This window comes from Heterocephalus glaber, unplaced genomic scaffold (genome assembly GCF_053883595.1).
Source record: "Heterocephalus glaber isolate CG9 unplaced genomic scaffold, H.glaber_assembly_v1.0 deba00001429, whole genome shotgun sequence".
Taxonomy (NCBI): Eukaryota; Metazoa; Chordata; class Mammalia; order Rodentia; family Bathyergidae; genus Heterocephalus; species Heterocephalus glaber.
Window position 1 is genome coordinate 26,232,020 of NW_028258294.1, and position 26,122 is coordinate 26,258,141.

At 36.7% G+C, this 26,122-nt stretch overlaps 1 protein-coding gene and 1 pseudogene across 1 annotated transcript in view; one reads left to right on the forward strand and one right to left on the reverse strand.

Moving 5' to 3' along the window:
* Positions 1-26,122, forward strand: part of Fdx1 (ferredoxin 1) — a 44,667-nt gene that overhangs the window by 12,213 nt on the left and 6,332 nt on the right. The window contains exon 3 of the mRNA XM_087212361.1: positions 22,967-23,096. Coding sequence (XP_087068487.1) covers positions 22,967-23,096 — 130 coding nt within the window. The remainder of the gene's footprint in view (positions 1-22,966; positions 23,097-26,122) is intronic.
* Positions 14,396-19,588, reverse strand: LOC101721047 (RB1-inducible coiled-coil protein 1 pseudogene; annotated as a pseudogene).

Consider the following 26,122-nt stretch of genomic DNA (forward strand, 5'->3'; position numbering starts at 1 on the left):
AATTTCTGGAGATAGATTGGGGTGATAGTTACATAACATTTTCAATGTACTTAATGCCACTGGATCGTACACTTAAAACTGGTTAAAATTGTATAGTTTTTGTTATGTGTATTAGTTAAAAGGTTCGAATAAAATTTATAAAAATTAGGAAAATAACTTCTTTCATTAAAAAATCAAAATGTCATTGTAGGAAATTTTGGAAAATTTAAAAAGTATGTAAGTTAAAAATCATTATCCATTTAGCTAGTCCAGTCCTTATAACCATTAATAACTTAGGCTTTTTTTGTTTGTGTTTTTGAGACAGGTCTTGCTATGTAGTTCAGGCTAGTTTGTTTTTTGTTTTTTGGTACCGGAGATCAAGCTCAGGACCTTGCACTTCCAAGGCAGGCACCATGGCGCTGAGCTAAATCCCTGGTCCTGGTTTTGAGTTCACTGTGTAGCCCGGGCTGGCCTCAAACTCAAAGTGATCCTCCTGCCTCAGCCTCCCCAGTGCTGGGATTGCAGGCGTGGACCACCATGCCTGGCTCATTTGTTATGGTTTTAAAAACATATATAATGTTTGCATTTTATGCAAATATAAATTACATAAAGGAAATATAAAATATTTCATATTATATGCAAACTTTTGAAATTTTGTAAGTTTTTTTTAAGTATTGAGGATGATCTATCATTGAGCTATATCTCTACCCCTTGTAATTTTAAAATTCTGAAACAGCTTTTTCTAAGTTGCCCACGCTGCCCTTGAACTTGAGATCCTTCTGTCTCAACCTCCTGCATAGCTGAGATTATAGACATACATCATCACACCTAGCTCATTTCACATTTGTCAAGAGATTTCCTTAATTTTAAAGCTGGCAGTTTTAGTGAATAAAAACATGCCATGTTTTACAGGGATGTTATTTTATGAAATACTTGTTTAGCTTTTTAAGAAATATGTGTGCTGCGTAATGATTTAAAATGGAATTCATACTGTGAATCACAGTGTAAAAATTTTTTTGAAAAGCATTTGTTAGAATGGTTAAAATGGAGTCTTCTTGCCTTGGCCTGTTTTCCAGATTTTTCACTTTACCAGCTTTATGACCTTGGTTTAGCTACCTAACTTCTTCATACCTTGTTTTCTCATCTGTTAAACTAGTAATAATATCTGCCTCATAAGATAAAATTAATTCATCCACACAAGGGCTAAATCAATAAGCTATTTTTGTTAACATAGGTATTAATATAGATCCATTGCTCTTTATAACAAATTTTAAAAGTATATTAAAAGAGGAAATTAAAGCCTCTTTAATCTCATCATGCAGAAATAAGCACTAACATAACTTCTTCTGCAATACCACAGAAATGTGGAAAATTTAGTGCCAGTAACGTCTTTAGTAATTTGATTATATATTAGGGAATTTCTACCTGTGCACGATATATCTTGCTGCTGCTTTGTTTTCCATTCCCCTCCCCTCCCTTCAACTCTTCTTCCACTCCTTATTTACAAAAGCTTTTCTTGGAAGTCTCTAAGGTATTTAAAATTCAACATATTTAAAATAGCTTGGGTTCCTGCCCTCACTTCAAAACCTGTCCTTCTCATGTCTTTTCTTAGTAACGAGCACAGCCTAGCTGATCAAGCCTGAAACCAGGAGCATTTTTTATTCTCTCCCAATATCCAAACCATTGGCATCTCTTGTTATTTATACCCCCAAGATGCATCCCCAGTGTATCCTATTGACTCCATACCTGCAGTTGTCATGTAGGGCCAGCTAGTTACTGCAGACCTAGAACTAATAATTCTGCTCTTGAGCCCAGCACCTGGAGGATTTGTGGTGACACACATCAGGCAGTTCAGTCCTCTGATTAAAATCATGACTGACTTAAGACCAAATCCAGATGCCTTTCCCTAGCCTAAAAGGCTGTGCATTACCTGCCCCAGACCGTTCTTCCTCTTACCCATTTCTCATTCTTTCTCTCACTTTAGCCACACTACCCTCTTAAGAGCTTGAACTCACACAGATTTCTACCTTTGAGACTTTGTACAACTTGATACTCTGCTGGGATGCTTTCTTTCCTCCATCCTGGAAATATCTACTTGTTACTTTTCATCTGTCATGTCTCAGTTTACGTGATGCTACTTTGTCATAAAGGCAAAATAGTATATTGTGACAGATGCTGTGGAAGAAATGACCAAGATGCTGTGATGAAGGATAATGGGTTCAGGTAGCAAAAGAGACCCTCCTTTGTCCAACTGTCCAATCTCTTGTTACCTGAACCTCTTATAAACTTTTATTCTTTGACATTACCCATTCTGTACTACTGTTACAGTAGCATGAAATGGACTAAGACAGTGGTATGTGTTCCTTTCTTATCTGGCCTGCTATTCTGCCTTAGATGTCCTTTCATAGTGTTTGTCACAATCTAGGTTATATTTTTTGTTTACTCGTTTATCTATCTCTTAGTGCACAGTGATGAGGGATAAAATCATTCCTGTTTTGCAGAGGATGAGGGATAAAATCATTCCTCTGGGAGGCTGAGACAGGAGGATTGCAAGTTCAAGCCCTAGCCTGGGCAATTTAGAGAAACCCTGTCTCAAAAAAAAAAAAGGGCTGGGCAAGTCCTGGGTTCATTCCTTACTCCTGAAAAAATATTCCTGTTTGTTAATTCCTCATATTATATGTAGTAATGTAGTAATGAGTGAATGAATGAATAAAAGACAGTTGTAAATTTTGGAAGGGACACAAGTTTATAAACATTCCTGTGGCTGATTTTTAAATTAATTTTATTGGTACATTTTAGGTATACAACATAATGACATTGATCCTTAGAAATTTGCACCTTTATGTAACCTCTCTTGGTTCTTATTTTTTTCCCATTCCCCTGCACTCCCTTCAACCCCTCCATCCCTCCCTATTTACAAAGACTTTGTTTCCATTTTTCCATTTTCTCATATTCCATTCCCTTTACTTTCTCCCACTCCTCCCACTTCCCCTTCTCCTTTGGCCCTTTTCTTCCTATTTCACATTATCTGTTACATCATTTAGTCCTTATTTACACTTTCAATTTCTCATACTAGATAAACTATTCAGTATTTACACATGTGTCCTATTTATTGCACTTAAGAGTATCACTTCAGTGTGCATCCATTTAGCTATAAATATCTCTAATTTCTCATTTCTTATGGCTGAGCAGTACTCCATTTTATATACAAAAAACACATTTTCTTTATCCAGTCTCCAGTTGATGGGCAATTGTGCTGCTTCCAAGCTTTAGCTATTACAAATTGTGCTGCTATGAACAGGGATGCACATACATCACTGTGGTATGATTCTTTTTAATTCTTTTGGGAAGATACCCAGCAGAGGAATAGCTGGGTCAAATGGGACTTCCAGTCCTAGTTCTTTGAGGTATCTCCATTCTGATTTCCACAGTGGTTACACCAGCCTGCACTCTCACCAGCAGTGGAGCAGGGTTCGTCTTTCCCCACAGCCCTGCCAGCATTTGTTATTGGTTGATTTCATGATAGCCATTCTTTCTGTGGTGAGGTGGAATCTCAGCATTGTTTTCATTTGCATCTCTTGAATGACCAGTGATGTTGAACATTTTTTCATATGTTTATTTGGTATTTCTACTTCTTTGAGAAATGCCTGTTCCTTTTAGATGCCCATTTTTGGATTGGGTCCTTAAATGTGAGAGGTCTGATTTTTTTAAGTTCTTTCTATATTCTAGATAGTAGACCTCTGTGTGAGGAACAGCAGGTGAAAAATTTTTTCCCACATTGTGTGTTGTCTCCTCACACTCTTGCTGGTTTCTCTTGCAGTGCAGAAGCTTTTTAATAAGAAGAGATCCCATTTGTTGACTGTTAGTGCTAGTTCACGGGCAACTGAGGTTTTGTTCATAAAATCTTTTCCTACACCAATGTCTTCAAGAGTTGTACCTAACCTCTGTTACAGCCGGTTCAGCGTTTCTGTTTCAATATTTACATCTTTAATCCATTTCGATTTTATTTTAGTGCATGGTGAGAGATATAGGTCTAGTTTTAATCTTTGGCAAGTTGAAACCCAATTTTTCCAGCACCGTTTATTAAAGAGGCTATCTTTCCTCCACTAAGGGTGTTTGATTCCTTTGTCAAAGATGAAATGACTGAGTGTGTCTGGCGTTGTTTCTGCATCTTGTAATCTGTTCCACTGGTCCTCAGGTCTGTTTCTTTGCCAGTACCATGCTGTTTTTATCACATTAGCTTTGTAGTATAGTTTCAAGTTGGGGGTTGTGATACTCCCTGCCATATCTCTGTTACCTAGAATTGCTTTTGCTATTCAGGGTCTCTTCTTGTTCCAAATGAATTTTTGGATTGATTTCTTAAGGTCTGTGAAGTGTGCTGCTGGGATTTCAATTGGGATTGCATTGAATCTATATAGCAGTTTTGGAAGTATGGCCATTTTCACTATGTTAATTCTTCCTAACCAGGAGCAAGGGATGTCTTTCCATTTTCTGATATCATCTTCAATCTCTCTTTTTGTAGTGCCATATTTTTCAGAGAAGAGGTCTTGATTTCTTTTGTTAGGTTGATTCGTAGGTATTTCAATTTTTTGGATGCTATTGTGAAAGGAATTGTTTGCCCTATTTCTCTCTCAGTGAGTGTGTTGTTTGTGTACAGGAAAGCTATTGATTTTTGTGTGTTGACCTTGTATCCAGCTACTCTACTGAATTAGGTTATTAAGTCTGGAAGACTTTTGGTGGAGTTCTTGGGATCTTCTATATGGAGTATCATGTCATCTGCAAATAATGACAATTTGACTTCTTCATTTCCTATCTTTATTCCTTTTATTTCTTTCTCTTGTCTAATTGCTGTTTCTAATGTGTGGCTGAGTAGTACTCCATTTTATTTTTTAAAAAACTCTACATTTTCTTTATCCAGTCTCCAGCTGTTGAGCAGTTGGGCTGCTTCCAAGGTTTAGCTATTAGAAACTGTGCTGCTATGAACATGGGTGCACATATATCACTGTGGTATGATTCCATTCTTTGGGGGAAGATACGCAGGAGGGGAATAGCTGTGTCAAATGGCATTTCCAGTCCTAGTTCTTTGAGGTATCTCCATAGTGATTACCACAGTGGTTGCACCAGCCTACACTCCCACCAGCAGTGGAGCAGGGTTCCTCTTTCCCCACAGCCCTGCCACCATTTGTTACTGGTTGATTTCATGATAGCCATTCTTTCCGGGATGAGGTGGAATCTCAGCATTGTTTTCATTTGCATCTCTTGAATGACCAGTGATGTTGAACATTTTTTCATATGTTTATTTGCTATTTCTACTTCTTTGTTTGAGAAATGTCTGTTCCTTTCAGATGCCCATTTTTGGATTGGGTCTTTAAATGTGGGAGGTCTGATTTTTAAAAATTCTTTCTATATTCTAGATAGTAGACCTCTGTGTGAGGAACAGCAGGTGAAAATTTTTTCCCACATTGTGGGTTGTCTCTTTACACTCTTGCTGGTTTCTCTTGCAGTGCAGAAGCTTTTCAATAAGAAGAGATCCCACTTGTTGGTTGATTGTGCTAGTTCATGGGCAACTGAGGTTTTGTTCATAAAATCTTTTCCTACACCAGTGTCTTCAAGAGTTCTATCTAACCTCTGTTGCAGCCAGTTCAGTGTTTCTGTTTTAATATTTAGATCTTTAATCCATTTCAATTTTAGTTGAGTGCATGGTGAGAGATATAGGTGTAGTTTTAGTCTTTGGCAAGGTGAAACCCAATTTTTCTAGCACCATTTATTAAAGAGACTTTCTTTCAGTGAGGGTGTTTGGTTCCTTTGTCGAAGATGAGTTGGCTGAGTGTGTCTGGCATTGTTTCTGCGTTTTCTGATCTGTTCCACTGGTCCTCAGGTCAATTTCTTTGCTAGTACCATGCTGGTTTTACCACAGTAGCTTTGTAGTATAGTTTCAAGTTGGGGATTGTGATTCTCCCTGCCATGTCTCTTTTGCCTAGAATTGCTTTTGCTATTCTGGGTCTCTTCTTGTTCCAAATGAATTTTTGGATTGTTTTCTCAAGTCCAGGAAGTATGCTGCTGGGTTTTCAATTGGGATTGGATTGAATCTATATAGCAGTTTTGGAAGTATGGCCATTTTCGCTATGTTGATTCTTCCTAACCAGGACCAAGGGATGTCTTTCCATTTTCAGATATCATCTTTAATCTCTCTATTCAGAATGCTATAGTTTTCAGATTAGAGGACTTCAATTTTTTTTGTTAGGTTGATTCCTAGGTATTTCAGTTTTTTGTATGCTATTTTTTTTTTTTTTTTGGTACCAGGTATCGAACCCAGTACCTTGTGCTTTTGAAGCAAGCACGATGCCACTGAGCTAAATCCCCGGCCCTTTGTATGTTATTATGAAAGGAATTGTTTGCCCTATTTCTCTCTCAGTGAGTCTGTTGTTTGTGTAGAGGAAAGCTATTGATTTTTGTGTGTTGACCTTGTATCCAGCTACTTTACTGAATTTGGTTATTAAGTCTAGACTTTTGGTGGAGTTCTTGGGATCTTCTATATAGAGTATCATGTCTTCTGCAAATAATGACAGTTTGACTTCTTTGTTTCCTATCTTTATTCATTTTATTTCTTTCTCTTGTCTAATTGTGTGGCTAATGTTTCCAAAACTATATTGAACAAGAGTGATGATAGTGGACATCCTTGTCTTGTTCCTGATTTTAGTGTGAGGGATTTCAGTTTTTGATCATTTACTATGATATTGGCTGTTGGTTTTTCATAGATGGCTTTTATCAGATTGAGGTAGAGACCATCTATTCCAATTTTTTGTACAGTTTTATTATAAATGCATGTTTGATTTTGTGGAATGCTTTTTCTGCCTCTATTGAGATGATCATATGGTTTTTGTCCTTGGCTCTATTGATATAATGTGTTACATTGATTGATTTGCGTATGTTAAACCATCCCTGCATCCCTGGGATGAATCCCACTTGGTCAGGGTGTATGATCTTCTTGATGATCTTCTGCATTCTATTTGCCAGTATCTTATTAAGGATTTTTGCATCTGTGTTCTTTAGTGAGATTGGCGTATAGTTCTCTTTTTCGGTTGGGCCTTTCTCTGGTTTGCAGGTCAAGATGATGCTTTCTTCCAGGAATGAATTTGGCAGTATTGCTTCCCTTTCAATTTCATTGAAGAGTTTAAACAGTAGTGGCAGTAGTTCCTCTGGCTGACTTTTATAATTAAAATAAGTCTTTTGGATGATGCAGGTGTCTTTTAAATTTTTAGTGTTTTTCAGTATTTTGTCACTAGGTGGCAGTTTTACATCTGTGACCAAATTTACCTAGTTTATTATGCTTAGTTTTTTCTGCTGTATTACCTCTTCATATGTCTGTTTTGAGGAAAACGATTCCTATTGGTAGATCCTAATAATGTCTGCATAAATCAGTATTTATTTTCATTATGCTTTTTATTTCTTCTGTGATAAATCTTTAGGAAATTAGATTCTATATTCATACATAATTTCACATTTTTAATATGTAATATTCCCATGCAGCCATTTTTTAGGTGTTTGAGAAAGGGATTAAGTATGGGAGTAGGCAGTCTGTCTTATCAGCATCATAATAAACATATAAAATGGTCTTAATATACGATGCGCACCTGTGATATCTTTTTCTTTTGGCAAGGACACAAATTATGTGAAAGGAACAAGTCTGCAGGCAAATAACTTTCTCTGAGAAATATTTTATTGTTGTTTTTTTTTTTGGTACTGGGGATTGAACTCGGGTCCTTGTGCTTGCGAGGCAGGTGGCGGAACCACTGAGCTAAATCCCCGGTCCTGAGAAGTATATATATTTTTTATTTTTAAATGTATAACTTTATTATTCACTAAACACACACATATACAAAAATTAAAATTATTCAAAGAAAAGCAATGCAAGGGAAAAAGCTATAATACTCAAATATAATAGAACTCAAGTAAAGCAAAACTGCAAAATACTTAAAACATTTTTCCATATAATTAAAAAAAGTATCTCAAGCATTAACAAGAAATCAAAAGATGTGATTTTTTTTAGAAAGATTTTCAAATCTAATGTTGAACAAATAGTGGTCTGAAAAAAAATTCTATTTAGCTGGTAGACTCCACATAGGCCAAATGTTTTTTAAATTTAAATTTCAATACAGTCATGTGACACGTGATGGAAATATAATCTGAGAAATATGTTATTAGGCAACTTCATCCATGTGTACCACACAGAGTGCCAACTTCTAAGTGCAAACTGAAAAGGTATACGTCAACCATCTGTGATGGCCCCTTGACAGTATCCAAATACGCAGTTAAACACGAGATACCTGAGGCTACCACTGGCACAGCAGCACACTGTTTTACAGGAAACTCTTTTGTATAAGTAGGATTATGCTCTAAAGCCTGAAAAGCACAGCATGTTATGATAAGTATCTAAAACAGTAACAGTCATTTATCTCACACTATTGAGTACTGTGTACTGTACATAGTTGTATGTGCCTCTTCTGGAAACACACCCTTCTCTCCTTTGATCTCAGTGATTCTTCCTTCCCAACCCATTGATGAGCTCCAGCCTAGTCTCTATCTACACCTCTTCCTATAGTTTTAAACACAATCTATATATGGATTCTTTCCAGATTTCAACCTGTAACTCTGATCTCTCCCCTTCCCCTCCTGCCACCCTGACCCCTTTGAACCTTTCCTTCCTATTTCAAATTGTCAGTTATTCATTTTAATCATTTTAATCCTTAATTACACTTTCAGTTTCTCACACTAGAGAAACTATTCGGTATTTACACATGTGAGAGATACCTGAGAAATGTTTTTAATGACAAAAATTTTGGAAGATTTGTTCAAGCCCTTAGCATCATTATTCCTATTTAAAAAAAAACCTCAGTCCAGGTGGTTTTAATCACTGACCTTAACCTTTTTTCAATATCCATTCCTTATGATTCATAATGCAACTTTGAAATTGTGCAGATGAGCAATATTAAGATTTCTTGCTTTAGCAAAATCACAAGTGTTGTGAAAACCAAAACAGTCCTCCAATTTCAAGCTGGCAAGCTCTGTTCATTGTAAATTTTGCATTTGTTACTGCAGCTAGAGTGGTGTTGCGTTAGCTAGTAACAAGTATTTGCCATCTTTATACAGCATCCTGGGAAGCATGCTGTTCACAGACATCTGAATGTCTACTGTGATTTTGTTGGCTAGGTTGATAATATCTTGAACTATGGTTATAATTTAAAATAATTTTAAAATCCTGTATCAGTTTCAACCAAGCATTAAGTGTTAATGCTTAAAAATGCATCTGTAAAGTTATTCTGTAACAAATATTAGACATGACAAAATGCTTTTAAGAAAGCCAAAAACCTACTATGACAATACGTAACATTGTTAATTTAGTAGAGAGATCTCCACGTTGTTAGCCAGAATGCCAATAAAATGAAAGCAGTATGAAAATGTATATATCTTTAAGTTCATAAAAATTATATAATCAAGCAAAGATGCAGGATGAAATGATGACATCAGGGGTTATTTGTAGCTATATCATCTCTAAATCAGATTATCATCTGTGCCAAGACTTGAAGTATTTTTAAAATTACTTTTAGTTGACAAATCATAATTATATGTATTTATGGGTACAATGTAACGTTCAGTACATGTATAGAATGTGAATGACTAATTCAGGCCAATAACTCCTTCACCTCACTTACTGTTTTGTGGTGAGACATCTGAAATTTAGCAGTTTCACTGTACTATATGGTAGATCTCAAAACTTCTATCTAAATGAAACTTTGTACCTTATGAACGGTATCTTATTACTTCTCCCTCTCTTTTATCCTCTAGTGAATACCTTTCTTTTCTTCAAGGCATGAGCATTTTTGGTTATTTGAAAGGCAGACATACAATGGAAAAACTAGTTTTACTTCAAGTGTTTGTTTGTATATTTTTAAGGAAAAAATAAATGAGGACATAGATTTATGAATTGTAAGCTCAGAAAGTAACTTTGTTTTGTCTTGAGATGAGTTCTTGCTGTATTGCCAAGGCTAGCCTTGAATTTGTGGTTTTCCTGCCTCAGCCTCTTAAGTAGCTGGGATTGTAGGTGTGCTCCAGTGCATCCAGATGAGAAAGTAACTTTTCTGCCATATGATGCTTCTATACTTTCCAACATCTCTTGAGAATGCATCCCTCATAAAATGTGATTACTCTTATGTTCGTATAAGGTGTGTGTGTGTATCTATACATGTACAAAAGGTATCTCCTCTCAACACTCCTATTTAATATCACAGTGAAAGTCTTAGCCAATGTATTAAGGCCACAGAAAGAAGAGACACGTAGTAAAGGAAATGGAAAAAAGAACAGAAAGGGCATAACTTACATAACTAGTATCTTGTTAAGGATTTTTGCATCTATTTTCATTAGTGAGATTGGCCTATAATTCTCCTTTTCAGTTGGGTCTTTCTCTGCTTTGGGGATCAAGGTGATACTTGCTTCCAGGAATGAATTTGGGAGTATTGCTTCCCTTTTAATTTCATTGAAGAATTCAAACAGTAGTGGCAGCAGTTCCTCTCTAAATGTCTTGTAGAATTCAGCAGTGAAGCCATCAGGGCCTGGGCTTTTCTTAGTTGATAAGTTTTTTATTATGTTTTTCAATTTCATTGGTTGATATTGGGTTATTTAGAATTTTTAGGTCTTTTTCATTCAACTTTGGTAATTCATATGTATCTAGGAATCTGTCCATTTCTCCTGTGTTTTCCATCTTATTGCCGTATACGTTCTGGAAGTAGGTATTGATGATCCTTTGGATTTCTGCTGGGTCTGTTGTAATTTCACCCTTTTCCTTCCTAATTGCATGGATTTGGGCCCTTTCTTTCCTTTTTCTGATAAGGTTGGCTAAGGGTTTGTCAATTTTGTTGATTCTTTCGAAGAACCAACTCTTGGCTTCATTAATTTTTTTATATCATTCTCTTAGTTTCCATTGCATTGATTTCTCCTCTGATCTTTATAATTTCCTCCCTTGTATGAGCTTTGGGTTTGTCCTGCTCTTCTTTTTCTAGAAGATTGAGGTTCAACATCAGGTTGTTTAATTGGGCTCGTTCTGTTTTCCTAATATGCATATTCACTGCTATGAATTTCCCTTGTAAGACTGCTTTCATTGTGTCCCATAGATTCCGATATGTTGTATTGTCATTGTCATTTAATTGAAGGAACTGTCTGATTTCTTCTTAAATTTCCTCTGTGACCCATTGGTTATTCAGAAGTGTGTTGTTCAATTTCCACGTGTTTATGAAATTTTTCCAGTTTCTTTTGCTGTGGATCTCCAATTTCATTGCACTAAGGTCTGATAATATACAGGGGATAAATTCAATTCCTTTGCACTTACTTAAACATGTTCTATGTGTGAGTATGTGCTCTATTTTTGAGAATGACCCATGTGCAGCTGAGAAGAATGTGTATTCTGATTTTGTGTGGTGGAAGACTCTGTAAACATCTGTTAAGTTCATTTGTTCAAGAGTTCAATTGAGTTCTAGTATTTCATTACTTATTTTTGGCCTAGTTGTTCTATTTGTGACAGTTGGGTGTTGAGGTCCCCCACCACAATTGTATTAGTGCATATATGAGTTTTCATGTCTGTTAGTATTTGTTTTATATAGTTGGGTGCACTAGTGTTTGGTGCATAGATATTTATGATTGTCATCTCTTCCTCTTGGATTGTTCCCTTTACAAGGATGTAGTGTCCTTCTTCGTCTCTCTTAATCAGTGTTGGTTTGAAATCCACTTGATCTGTGAAGAAGATAGCTATTCCTGCTTTTTTTTGGGTTCCCATCACATGGAGTATTGTTTTCCACCCTTTAACTTTCAGTCTATGAGTTTCCTTTTGAATTAAGTGTGTTTCTTGTATGCAGTATATTGTTGGATTTTGCTTCTTGACCCATTCTGCCAGTCTGTTTCTTTTGATTGGTGAATTGAGACCATTAACATTGATGGTTATAACTGAAACGTATTGACTTGTCATTGCCATGACTTTTTCGTTTTGTTGGGTTCTCCCCATTTACATTTAATTTCTTGTCATGCCAGATGGGTTCATTCTGCTTTGCTTCCTGGGGTTGTGATCCCTAATGTCTGTTCTTAGGATATTGTGTAAAATTCTTTGGAGTGCTGGTTTGGTATTCACGAAGTTCCTAAGGTGCTCTTTGTCATGAAAGTATCTTATTTCTCCATCCATTTTGAGAGATAGTTTTGCAGGGTACATCAATCTGGGTTGGAGGCTGTTTTCTTTTAGGGCTTGGAATATGTCACTCCAAGCTCTTCTTGCCTTGATGGTTTGTGTTGAGAAGTCTGCTGTGATTCTGATGGGCTTTCCTTTGTATGTGATTTGTTTCTTTTGTCTAACTACTTGTAGAACTTTGTTCTTCTGTTGAGTTTCTTGGAATGTTAACAATTATATGCCTATGTGTAGATTTTTTTTTGATCAAGGCTATTTGGAGTCCTATATGCCTCACTTACCTGTATGTCAAGCTCTTTTCCCCTGCTTGGGAAGTTTTCTGCCGTTACTTCTGTGAAGAGTTTTTTTATGTCATTTGCACTCTCTCCTGTTTCTTCATTGACTCCAATCAGTGTTATGTTATTTTTGTTTGCATCATCTAGCAGCTGCTGGATTGATTTCCAATGTTCCCTTATAATTTTGCAGCAATTTTTCTTTTCCTGATCATTAATTCTAATCTTATCTTCTGTATCTGAAATTCTGTCCTCACGTTGGCTCATTCTGATGTTTTGACTTTCAATGGAGTTTTTCATGTCCTGGAAATCTATTTGCATCTGTTTTATGGATTCCATTTGTTTCCTATGTTGGGATTTCATCATGTTTCTGAGCTCCTCTCTAGATTTATTAATCATGTCTTGCACTAGGAGCACAATCTGTCCTGTTATCTGAGAAATTATTTCTGATTTCATTTTTTCCAGATCCCCTTTTGTTGCCAGTTCAGTGGGTCCAGGTGATTGAGTATCAGAGTGTTCCATCTCATTTCCCTTTGGGGTTGCTGTAGGTAATCTGGAAGTCTGGTTTTGAGACTTATTTATGTGTCTTCTCATTTTTATGGGGGGGTGGCATGGTGGTGCTGTTGGCGCCTGCGTGGCTCGCCTCCTCTGAGCTGGGAGAGGTGGGACAGGGGCCGCGAACGGTGGGAGTGATGGTGGCCCGGAAGCCCCTTCCTCTGGACCAGGAGCAATGGGACGGCCTGAGTGAAATTTTTTTTTTTTTTTTTTTTTGTGAAATCATTTTCATTTATTCATTAATGCTGTCAGATTCAGTTTTCTATACAATATGATGCTTATTCCATTTTGCACTATTAGATACACATATTTAAAAAATATTTAACTTTTTTATGAGGAAATTAAATATTTTCTGAAAAAAAAATCATTTTGTTACTGTTCTCCACCAACAAACCTGAAACAACTTTCATCCAAATCAACTAATTCATTTACATATCTGCACAATGGCAACATATCTAAAGGCCTAGTTTACACATTCTGTTCTGTATAACACTGTTTTAAAGTTACATGGTATATAATAAAAGAACATTTTTGTAATAAACATTTTCTCTTTGATATGACACAAAACAGTTTTCTCATACTCCCCCGCAATCACTCAAATATATTAAAAATGTATCCTTTTTGAAAAGGCTCACACATTTACAGGTTCAAATCTTTATTGTTTTAAAATTCTACAGGTCTTTTACAATACAATATTGTTATTTAAATGACCTTTAAATGGTTATTGTACAGTGCATTTTCTGAAATGCAGCCATGAATTATGATTTCATCAATATGATTATTCTAAATAGAGTCATTATGATGTTGGGAAGGTTTGAACGCCACACTGGAAAACGTCAATAGCAGACTCTTCTCTGCAGAACCCAGATGACTATCTGTTGAAAGTGCTTTTCAGGATTGCTGATTATTTATGGCTGATCTTAAAGTCAGTCAAATTACAGAGTTCCTTTTTTGAAACATCAAAGGGCATTTAAAAAAAATGAAATAATTTGCTTTAGTAATCTACTGAGGCAAACTCAAAAGTTATGATTATCCACATGCAGCAACACTCTTTAAATAGTTTTGAAGAATTTATACATTTTTATAAAGAATGTGTTAAAGAGTGCAAGTATTCTGATACTGATTTCACAAAAGGACAAATGCTGGTAATAATAGCTAACATTTAACATCTAACTAACTTCAAGCTAATGTATATTTAACAGGCAATTAATATGGCTAACCATAAGCCACAATGCACAGGGTATGCCCTTTGAGAAGATGAATTAGTTTGGTCCTCATTTCTAGTTATCTGGGTATAAAAGAGAAAACAAAAACAAAAACCCAAAACCATTTTAATTCAGCCAAGGGTTGTGATGAATTTATTGTTCCTAAATTGTAGCCAGTTAAAAAGTACACCGATAAAATATACTGTCATGATGATGTTTGTATAAAAAGATGACCTGCTGTTTTTGAGGGGATTACTGAGCAATGTAGGACAAGTCAGAAAATGACATAAAATGTAGTAATTTCTTCCATAGGTTATACTTTCTTATTCCATGACACAGCTTTCACTCTGTAAAACTTTGTCCCCAAAGGAACTTTAAATCTGTTTTGTGCCTTTTTGGCTTGACTATTCCTTTTCCATTACTTTTCCAAGCACCCAGGGTCTTCTAGATGCACCTGAAGGACCCTCACCTGGTTTGAGATCCAGGGCAGGCAGAGACTCTGAATGCAAAAAATATAAAGTAGGACTAATAGTAAATAGTACATAATTGTCGTGGCGTTCATCTAGGATGATGAGTACCAAATCTCCCACCTGAAAATCTCTAATTGCTATCTTTTCAGAATGCCTTGAAGATACTGAAGACATGCTCTGAGACATCAGTCGTTGATTTAACCTCTTATTTTCTTCCTCTTTCAACTGCAATGTTCTTTCTAAGAGCATTATCCTCTGTTTTTCTTCAGAAAGCATATGGACATTTTCCTGGACAGACATCATGCTTGTTTCCATTGCTGAATCCACTTTTCTTTCATCTGCTGTCTCCAAGGCTGATCTATCTCCTTCACTTGGGGATCCAGGTGCACAGGCTCCATAAAGTTCTGGGGCTGCAGTTACATATGGTGAAGGAACAAAAGTGCTGCTATGCAACTTACTGACTTCTTCAAGCTTCTTTTTTTCCTCAAGCAAACGAGCTGTATCTTCAGAAAGTGATTCTATCAAATCTTTATCCCTTTCTTGTTGTTGCATTGTACTCTTCAATTTGTCATTAAGATCATTTATTATGTTTTCTTTTCTCATTTTCTCTCTTGTTAAAACAGTATTGAAATCAATCTGTTGTTCAGCAATCTAAGATGTTCAGACATTTTGCATTTCTTCATTCTTTCTCTTCTCTTGCTCTTCAAGTTGTTCCAGAAACTTAGCTTTTTCTTCCTGAAGCTTTTCTTGAAGTTCAGCAACTAAGCTTGAAGAATCTTCTCTGGTAGATTCAATGACAGGACTTTTTGCTATTTGATTTTCAAGATGTTTAATTTTTTCTAATAACTCTTTCTCAACAACTTCTCTCTCCAATTTAAATTCTTTTAGGGCAGTCTGAATAGCTTCATCTTTTTCACAATTAAGGTTCTGAATTAACTGTTCTCTCTCTTGCTCATGGCTCATAACCAATTTCTCTTTGTCCTCCTCAAAGTTCTGTATAATTGCTTCATATTTCTCTTCTTGTTGGGTGATTTTTTTCATCTTTTTGTTTTTCAAGAACACACAATTCTGAATCCAGTTTATTCTGCAGTTCAACTATTTGTTCTTTTAAGTTTTTTTCTATTTCAAATGTTTGGTGATGCAAAGATGTTACTCTGTCTCATTCAGCTTTAAGTATGCTGGATTCTTCTTCGTGTCTACTAATTAACTCTGAAATGCACTGATCCTTTTTAATTGTCATTAAAATTCTTAGCTCTGCTTAAGCCCACCTGATAATTTTCATTATTATCGTGAATCTTTTGGTTTAATTGACTTATCTCTGTTCTCAGGTTCTCCATTTCTTTTTCAAGAAGAGATTTCAATGTTTCTTTCTGCTGCATTCTGCTTTCTTCCAGCAACATTTTTATTTCATCAGTTTCTGCTTCCTTCAATGCAAGCTCAACCTCTAACTTACACCTCATGTCTGACAAATCAGAAACCTTGAGTTTTAATTCCTGCAGCTGCTGTTCTTTTTCATGGATAGCTATGGCCTGAGATTCTTGTAGCTGATCAATTCTTTGTTGATTTTCCTGTTTTAATTTCTCCAAAGAAATTTTGTGGTCTGTCATAACTTTCTCAAACTCTCGTGTGTGCCTGACATGCAATGTGTCCTCTAATTCCTTTAGGTGGCTTTGCTCTAAACACTGAAGTTCTGCCCTCAATAACTCGATCTTCTCATCATTTTCAACATGAAGCTTTTTTAAGTCTTCTAACACAACCTCTCGTGACTGCTTCAGTTCGCTAATTTCGCAATATTGAGTATGCATTATGTTTTCCATCTCCAACAACTTCTGATCCTTTTCATTCTGCAGGCAGATGACAGCTTCTTTTTCATGTTTAACCAAAGCAAATTCATTATCTTTATTTTGTAATACTTCCTCAAGGTATACCAAGTCTCCTTTCAATTTTTTAATTTTGTTTTCATTTTCTTCACTCTCCTTAATTACATTGATTTTTACCTTCATATTCAGTTTTCAAAGACTGTAGTTCTTTTTGATGCTTTTCTTTTAGTGTTATTTCCAGGGAACATTTTACTTTTTTAATAATGCTTCTTATTTCTATCTCTACATTTTGAAGAATTTGAGAAGCCACATTGTTCTTTTTGTACAAATGTTTTGAAATGGCAAAGATCTTCCTTAATGGTTTGTATACTGAAATGAGAATCTTGGGCAACAACTCTACATTTTTCCAACTGGACACTCAGAGAAGCATGATCTCCAAAATCCTCTTTACCACATGTATTTGTATCTTGCATACGTCTGCTATCTATCGCATTGATAACTGATGAATAAAGTAATTCCACCATCATTTCTGGACTTTGGGGATCACTTACAGGATTAGGAGATGATAAATTTTCTTCTATCACAAACTCATTCACAGCAGACATAAAATCTGACTCAGGACTTTCTGCTAATGAATCTAAGTCTAAAGAAACTTGGTGAATAGTTTATTCAGTGTTTGGATGGGGTATAGTTTCAAAATCAAATGTATGTGCATCAATGCTATCTGGAGATAATTCTTCTAAGGGACAAACTGCAGGACACAAGGGACCCTGAACAATGAGTGGAGGGGGAGTTCTTGGCGAGGTAGTAGTTGTAATTCCTGCTGCATTTTCTTTCCTTGGGGAAGAAGCCGACTGAGGGGATGCTTGACTCATGGATGCCTTTTGTTCATTCAGGAGATCTATAATGGTCTGCGACATTTCATCCAAACTTTGTGCTGCTTTTACCAAATTTTGTAGGGCAAGTACATGCTGGTGTAGAGGTTGAAAGTCAAAAAGTAAGGGAACCCTGAGGAATGGCTGAACTTCAGAAGGACAAAATGATTGCAGAAACTGTAAATCTTTTAATGAAATATCTGGAAGTTTACAGTCAAACTTTCGAGGCTTCTGAGTACAAAAGGAAGGTGGCCAGGAGTCCAGTCCCCTAAATAGACGATTTCTTAAAAAGGAATTTTTAAATACTTTCCCAAAGGATTCCCTTTTAGACTTTTCTGCTTCATATAATCGCTTTCCATCTTTGACTAAAGCACCAGCCCACTCCCTGTAGTGTTTAATGAACATTTTTCTCCTTACAACCTCAACAACAGCTAAGCAATACATCTGAGGAACAGTGCTAAGGGCTTCAACAATTTTGACTCTTTCTAACAGCTCTATTACGAGGCGGAGTAAAGCTTGCAATTTTTCTCCATCTTGATCAGCATGAAGCATCACAAAGCAACACCCTTCAATCTGACATGTAGATTATTTGCTAGTTCTTGTTTGGCAGTGGTACACTTCTGTTTAATATCCAGTAGTTTTCTATGATTTTGCAACATAATCATCAACTGATTTGCATGACTCAGGCACAAATCAGGTAATACAGATGCATCCTTCAAATTTTCAGCTTTCATCTGATTAGCTAAAAACCCCTGAGCGAGCTCTTTCTGTTCATTCACCAGCTGGCCACAGCTGGCAGTCATCTGGTCCAGGGCATATAGCCGATCTTCAAGCCCTCTAATGGCTTTCATATTCTGATCATCAAGTTTGGCAATAGTTTGATGGCATTCTACTATAAATGGTCTGATAATCTTTGGATCAAGCCTGCTCATAGAATCAAAGCACTTTCTGACCAAAGATTCCACATCATTAGGTCTATCTTGAACATTTATCCAGTCTAACAAAGAAACATTAAAAAAAGGTAGATCACTGTCTTTAGCATCTACTGAAGTTTCATCTTGCTGTACAGTACTTTGATTAGATTCCCTAATTTCTTTGCCACTCTTAGCATCCGTAGTATCTGGGGCTACATGTTCCACTGACTTGTGAAATGAGGTTAACAAGGATGTATTAGTTGTTCTAGGCATATCAGGAGAGAGCACCAGTTCAGTGGATTGTTTCATCTCAGCCTTTTCTGAGCCTTCGAGTTCATTTAAAGAATCCAGTCTTCCCAAACATTCCCTGTAACTGTGTCTGGTTAGGCACTCCAACAATGGAATCTTGGCCATTACTGAAACTGCAGTTCCTAAATGAGTAAGTTTTAACTTGATGTCTTCTATGGATTGCAGATAATTTGAATAAATACTTTCAAACTTGAAAAGTAGCTTTTGACATGAATTTGAACAGTCCTCCAGATTGGCCATGATTGCAGCCCAGCCTTGGTGTTGAAGATGTTCATCATGGACAAGACCTTCACAAAAAGAACAAAGTTTCTTGGCAACTTCATACATTTCCACAGCAAGTTGTGTCCTTGAAGCAACAGTGTGAAAAACTGCAGCCATCATAAGAGATTCTTCAACTTTTATTTCCATGTCATTTTCTGTTGAAAATGTAGTTTTAGGAATATCAGGCGCATGATCACATAAGATCATTTCTTTGTTAAATAGAAAAATTGGATTTGTGTCCGTCCCAGCGCTATAGGTGCATACTCTTCCATCTGCAGACATGCATTCTCCTCCATTGACCACCAGCACCTGATGCTGAATAGCACCCTTGTATTTGCTTTGAATGGCATGTTTAAGGTCTGCCACAGTTTGCACTGTAAGTTCAGTGTCAAATGTTAGAGTAGTTCCAATGTTAACCAGAAATACATATAACTTCATGATTTCTCTGGATTCTGTGAGCTTAAGCCTCACCTTCTGATACAGTTCCGTCTGGCACTGTGAAAAGCACTACCACTTTTCTTAAAAAGCAGATCAGAACTGGCTTATGTTTGCTTTGCTTAATACTGGCAACTGAATGGCATTACTGGTTAAACTCGGAGAACCGGCAGCGCCTCCTCCTCCGCCGGCGGCCCCAGGCACCATCTTCCACCGCCGCCTAGTCTTTGGCAGCGGCTACCAACCGCCCATTCCACACCGCCGACTGACACAATTGCCGGCGTTCGGGCGCCGGTGCGCCAGCTGCAGCCCCGAACTACGGGTAGAAAGGAGCAGTCGGGGCGGAGGACGGGGTCGGGCCCCTCGGCTCTTGCTAAGAGGCTGGGAGTGAGGGGGCCGCGGCCGGTCAGAGCCGAGGGGCCCGGGCAACTGTGGGACCCCGAGGCAGCACCGAGGGCTCGGCAGGGCAGCGGACACGACCGCAGCTGGGTTTGTTATTGTCGACTCCCGAAAATTTTTGGAAAATAAAGGTAATACCTATAAAAGAAAGTTAAAATAATTGAAATTTTCTGGGGAAGAGAGTGGAGTGGAATTTAAAGTCCATGAAGGGCTGTAAAAGGGATGGTAATTCTTCCTTTCATCCAGGTGCTACAGAAATGAATATACTAAAATTTTCAGGAGGGAATTATTGGCATATAAACCCTTTTTTTCCATTCCAAGGTGTACATTGTATGTACATTTTTCTTCCCTGGGGCTTTCTGACATTACACATTTTTGATTCTCTACCTTAGCAACCATGCGCACTTTAACTCCCCTTGTCTAGGAGAGGTCTGCCCTTGGCTGTCCTTATCCTTACCTCCTTTCCTTGCCACTTTATTCCATTCTCCTTTGGTGAAATCCATGGCTTTTGTTTGTCTGTTGTTCCTCTTGAATCTATCTAAAATGAAGTGTACCATGTTACTTTCCTTCTTAAATCTTTTATTCACTTTCCAAAACTTACAGCACCTGTTCACAGCCATCACTGTCCTTAAGGCTAGATCCAGGAAAAGAGGAATGGAGGGATGAGTGTTCATAGTCCCCTTGGTAGTATCACTTCCATGGCACCTCGGTGTGAAAGACTTCCTTGAGTGTGTGAGTTACTCACCAGTGTGTTAGGAAACAAGATGGAGAATAATGGACCGATAGAACAAGTTCAGGCTGCTTATGTAGAGGGCCACTATCCATCTCGGCAGCACCCCTGGCCTGGAATTTTATTTTCCTTGCGTTTTTTGTTGCACATGGCATATGATCCTCCAGACTTGTTTAACTAGGAATATTTTCTAAGCATTGTTAAATTTAACATTTTTGTTTTTAGGGCAAAAGACATTGGATTATCTGATTGTTTTTCTTTCTGTATTATCTCCAGAGGGGCTTACCATTTTAGTTTGGAGTTTGTCTGGATTGGGTATTGGCAAGATGAAAATAGAAATCAAGACAAGTTGATACTTCTCAAATACTAGTGGAAAAATCCATTAAGAACTATAACTCCTTTTTGTAATATCAGAAGATAACAGTGCCATTAGGACTTTAGGGATAACCTGCCTCACTGTTTCATTATGCAGATGAGAAGACCAAGCCTTGAGTCTCACCAATTAAACAGCTAATAGTGGTGGGGTTGGTTCAGCTAGAGCCCAGACCTTGACCTCAAGGCCCCACTGCATCAGTTCTCTTTTTACTGCAGTAAAGAAGACCCTTCCCTCTTTTAAGAGTTACGTCCATTTACCTTTTTTGTGTGAAGTATTCATGTTTACACAAAAATATCAAAGTAAGCAACTTGGTATAATCACAGGATATATTTATAATTTATATAGAACATACTTAGGTATTTGTGTGTGTGTTTAATAAGGTGACTCATATTATTGTATGTCAAGAACTAGTCTTCATTTGGAAACTTTAGCCAAAATCACAACTCATTGTAACTAGTAGTGTGATCTTAATCCATTTCTTTAACTTTTTGGGTTAAATTTTTATGTGTAAAAGAAATTTGAATTATTAAGATTTCTTATAATTCCCAAATATTCATAATTACCAACACTTAGTGCTTATTGTCTACCAGTCATGGTTGCCATTACATATGTGAACATATGTAACTGGGTACTCATAGGTAATTCTTGCAACTGCCATGCAAGCTTGATATAGTTACTGTTGAGGAAACTGGGGCACGAAGAGTACAGTAGTCTAGTGTGACATGGTTAATAAACAGAGGACCTATGGTTGAAGCCAGGGAGTCTAGCTAGCCCCAGAACATGCTCCTAATTCCTGTACTTGCCTAGATGGTCTCTGTCTCCCATGACCCTATTACAGCTTCGAATTGGATTTAATAAAAAAGGTTAAGGAAAACCTCTCTTTTTCTTTGTTTACTTTTTAAAGATAATATGAATAACAAGTGTTGAAATTATGAGATGAAAACTCTTATTAAAATGATTCATCTAGAGGCAAATCAAGGTTACTAGTTATTATTAACAATTCTGTTACATATTTTATGTACTGACCAAAAGGGAATGCAACCAAAACTGAAGTTACTCCTAATGTGCTAGTCTTTAGAATTCTATGGTAGCTTTTAAAAATTATTTTAAAACCCCCCAAAACTTTTAAATGTTGCATTTAGTCAGAACCTGATTCTGCATGACCGATTGTCCCTTTCCTTCAAGTACTAATGTGTATTCAATATCTAATATGATACCCTATCTGAAGAAAAGCCCAGCTAGCTGGGCTTTGGATTTGGATTTGGAGCTGAGTTGTGTAAGAAAAATTTGAAGGAGTTGGGTATTCTTGGCTGGAGAAGATTTATAGCCTCATATATGACAGAAAGTTATTGCTTAGGTTCAGTTTCACAAAATATGTGAAGGTTACAGTGGCAGATTCTAGCACGGTGGAAGCCAGGTGAGTGAAATTGGTAACTTGTATGGCATAGGTTTCTTTATCTGGAGATTTCTAAGCAAAGGCCGCCTGACCTGGGAGAGGGATATTGCAGAGGGATATTCCATCATAGTCTGGTTGGACAAGATGACTTTTTCAGTGTTCTGCACATATGAGGAACTCAATAAGTAACTGTTAATGACTTAAAAATGGAACAGGAGAAATAGTCTTACCTCATTTAAAATCAAGGTGACTACTAAAATGACTTCTTTAAATTCTGCCCTGATTACCATGGGAGATTGAGAGGAAAGACTATTTAACGGTATTTGGGTATAGATTTAGTTGCTTTCTAGTTCCTCATATAACACAAGTGTTCATAAATTGTGTCAAACTCTTCAGGAAAGGTAAATAACTTGCATGGCCGTTACATAAATTATTTCTATGTATATTCAAAGATATACTTTTTTATATATCATATTTCATCTTATAAAATTGTAAGCCTTTGGTATCAGAACTGCATGTTTCATGTTTCTTTTCATAGAACCTAGTCCAGAACCTTTGTGAAATACTGTACGAGTGATTTCAAACACTGTGTGTGTGTGTAAGGGGAAGCTGTACCATTATTAAAGTTCTTTCATTTATCATTTATTATTAATAATGCTAATTCTAAATTTTAGCAGTATTTTAACTTTGGGTCTTGACTATGGAAATGTAGCGGGATATGTTCAGTGTTTGCTGCTTTTGCAGGTGCCTGTGAGGGAACCTTGGCTTGCTCTACTTGCCACCTCATCTTTGAAGATCACATATATGAGAAGTTAGATTCAATCACTGATGAGGAGAATGATATGCTTGATCTGGCTTATGGACTAACAGACAGGTAAGATTTTAAGATCTGCTTCAGTTGTATTAATACCCTGAGAATGCCCACTATTTATTGCTTTGTGTCTGTTTAAACCACACCTGGAAGTGCAGTAGTGTTCTAGTTTAAAGAACAGTTATAAATTTTGCGTGTCGTATATGTGGCATTTCTCTTTCACTGTTCCACAGTTTAGTGCCTATGAAACTTTCCTATTACAAAAGTGAAAAAATTAATTGTAAGTATTATAAGTATAAGTTCTAGATCCTAATACATCTTCTTTAGTCTATTATTACTCCAGAAATTAATATTTATCACAATTTAACAGATGGTATTAAATGTAATACTTTTTATAGTATTTTTTGAAGGACAGATTTGATAATTGAACAGAATTATAGTGGAAAATTTTACCTGTTTGAGAGGTAAGAATTTTCAAAGAAGTTTACATGTAATAGTAATTATGTTAAGATGAGTAGTTCTTTTTCTAAGTATACATTGAAGTAAATTAATAAGAGCTTATTTAATAGGTGGAGATACTCTTAAATGTGGTAAGATTTATAGTAGGTGACATTGTGTGATAATCTTGTTTTAAATTATCTAGTTTGGTTGAGTCAAGGAAAGTATAGCTTTTTAGTGTTTCAAGGGATAAGAGGGTTTATTTACTTAATTAAGGTGCACTTTGTTTATCTGTAATTTGGTGATTATAAGGAAAAGTAATTTTTCTAAACAACCACAAATGTGTTATTATATAACCTCAATTTTATTAGACATGTAAAATAAACTATCATATTTAATGTTTATAAAAATTTTACATCATTTGTATTTAGAGATGAAGAGTCATTTTGTTCTTTTCACAATTCATCTCCCCTCCTTTTTGGGGGGGAGGGTGCTGAGAATGTAACCCAGGGACTTGAGCATGCTAGGCAGGTTTCTTGTGACTGAAGTACATCTCAGTCCTCATTTTTCTCTTGATGGAGATGAAACTAATACCTTGAGAAGTGATACTGGCAAAATAGTATTTCTCTAGACACCAAAGCAAAGCAGATTGTGGCTGCCATCTTCCCCTCCCCTTCACGTTTTCAGTGCCACATTTTCTGCTAACACTTTTTATTACTGCCTAAAGAATACATCCAATGTTTGCATTAGTTTGATCCTGAGAATTCTGTCTCTTGTATTTCTGTTTCATGTTTGCAGTGCTGGAGATTGAACCTAGGACCCAGGGTTAGGGAAGCACTCTACTTACCACTAAGGTATATTCTTAGCCCAGAATCTTATCCCTAAGTAAGAGGATTCATTCATAGGTAATGGCTTACCTTTTTATTCTGATAAAATTTGTAGGTGTATATAGTAGATGGTATTATAAAGCAAAAAGCAAAAGCAATAAAGGGAAAGGGAAGAACTATAGAAGAGACAAATATAGAAAGATATAAAATGCCTGTAGTAAATAAATATAAACTAGTCATGAACATTGATTATAAGATCCCCAAGTTTTAGAATGCCATAATGGAAAGCAAGAAACAGCTTTTATAGTGTTTCATAGCTGGTATTTTTAAGGACATAGAATTTTTAGCAGAGATACTTTGTGAAGAAAGTACAGTGGATTTCCTGTAGCACTTACAAAGCATTTTGACATAATTAGAATGGAAAGAGTTGTGTTCAAAGCTAGTAACTATGTGTAAACTTTTTAGTTTATATACTTAAAAGTGTAGTAAAGTAGATATCTTTAGTTGTTAAGGTAAAACATGGCCTCATAAGGTCTTTCCATGCTGGTCCTATTTCATTCCCTTCATCATTGTATCTCTAGTGCCTGATTTCACAATAGGAGGCCACCAACTATTTGTAGAATTGATAGTCGATGGATAGGGAGATTCAAAAAATTATCTGTGAATCTACATTTGATGATTGTCTCTGCTTCTTGTTACCTATTTTCATGGATAATCTATACAAAGATATCAGATTTCTTACCTGTGAGCTGAGGACAATCATAGTAGTTACCTGATAGGATTGCTGTGTAGAGTTAATGAATAAATATATGTGAAGCTCTTTAGGATGGCGGAGAAGTCATTCATTAAACGGTTGTTGTTAACATTACAACTACAGTGGTATCAACTTACATATTGGGTACTATTTAATGCCGAGGGACTTAATAAAGATTATTATTTTTACAGAATTACTATTTTTATAGGTGGGAAAACAAGGTTTAGCTATCCCAGATTTGTTCAAAGCCACCCATCGAGTGGGTGCTAGAGCCCTAATTTGAATCCAGTTACACTGAGCAGAGACCCTGGACTTTCACTATTTCAAGCTGCTTTTCTTAGTTGAAAACTATACCTCAGAACTAAATACAGTATTGTTGAATATTTTCAGTCAGGGAAATACGGCAGGAGTGATGGAGAAAATAACTTCAGATTTGTGTGAATGTGAGGATTGTGGGACTAACAGTATGAACTCTAGGGAGCCTTGCTGTCTGTAGAGGTTTGAGACACTGTTCTGATAGATGTGAGAGCCACTGTGGAGAGACAGGAAGGCAGACAGGGGCTGCCTTGAAAAGTATATGCTTGGGTTGGGAGGGACATCTGCCTTGCTCTCCATAGGGAGCAACCAGGTGCCACGAGGGTCGACGTTAAGTCCAAAAGTCCACTTGAATCTCTGCCCCATGGCCTACATCTAGCAGAGACCAGAGAGCTGATTACATTTCCCATCTACTAGCATGAGCAAGGAGTTGTTGGACAGTAACCATAGTCTGGGGTAGCTGGACAGAGGGGCTTACTGTGCAGGGAGGGTAACTGAAAAGCCCATAGGTCCTAAAGGCAGGTGGAGAGAATCATGACTGGTTAGATTCCAGATCCTGGAAAGAAACACTGATTTAAAAGCACAGAGGAATTTTTTCTTTGATTCAATCTTTTTTTGATTTTTCTAATTTTTAGGGGCTTAGGATTTTTTTTGTTTTCCCTCTTAGTTTCTTTTCTGTCCTTTTTTCTCTTTTTTTTTTGTACCAGGGAGTGAACTCAGAACCTTGCGCTTGCTAGGTAGGTGCGGTGCCACTG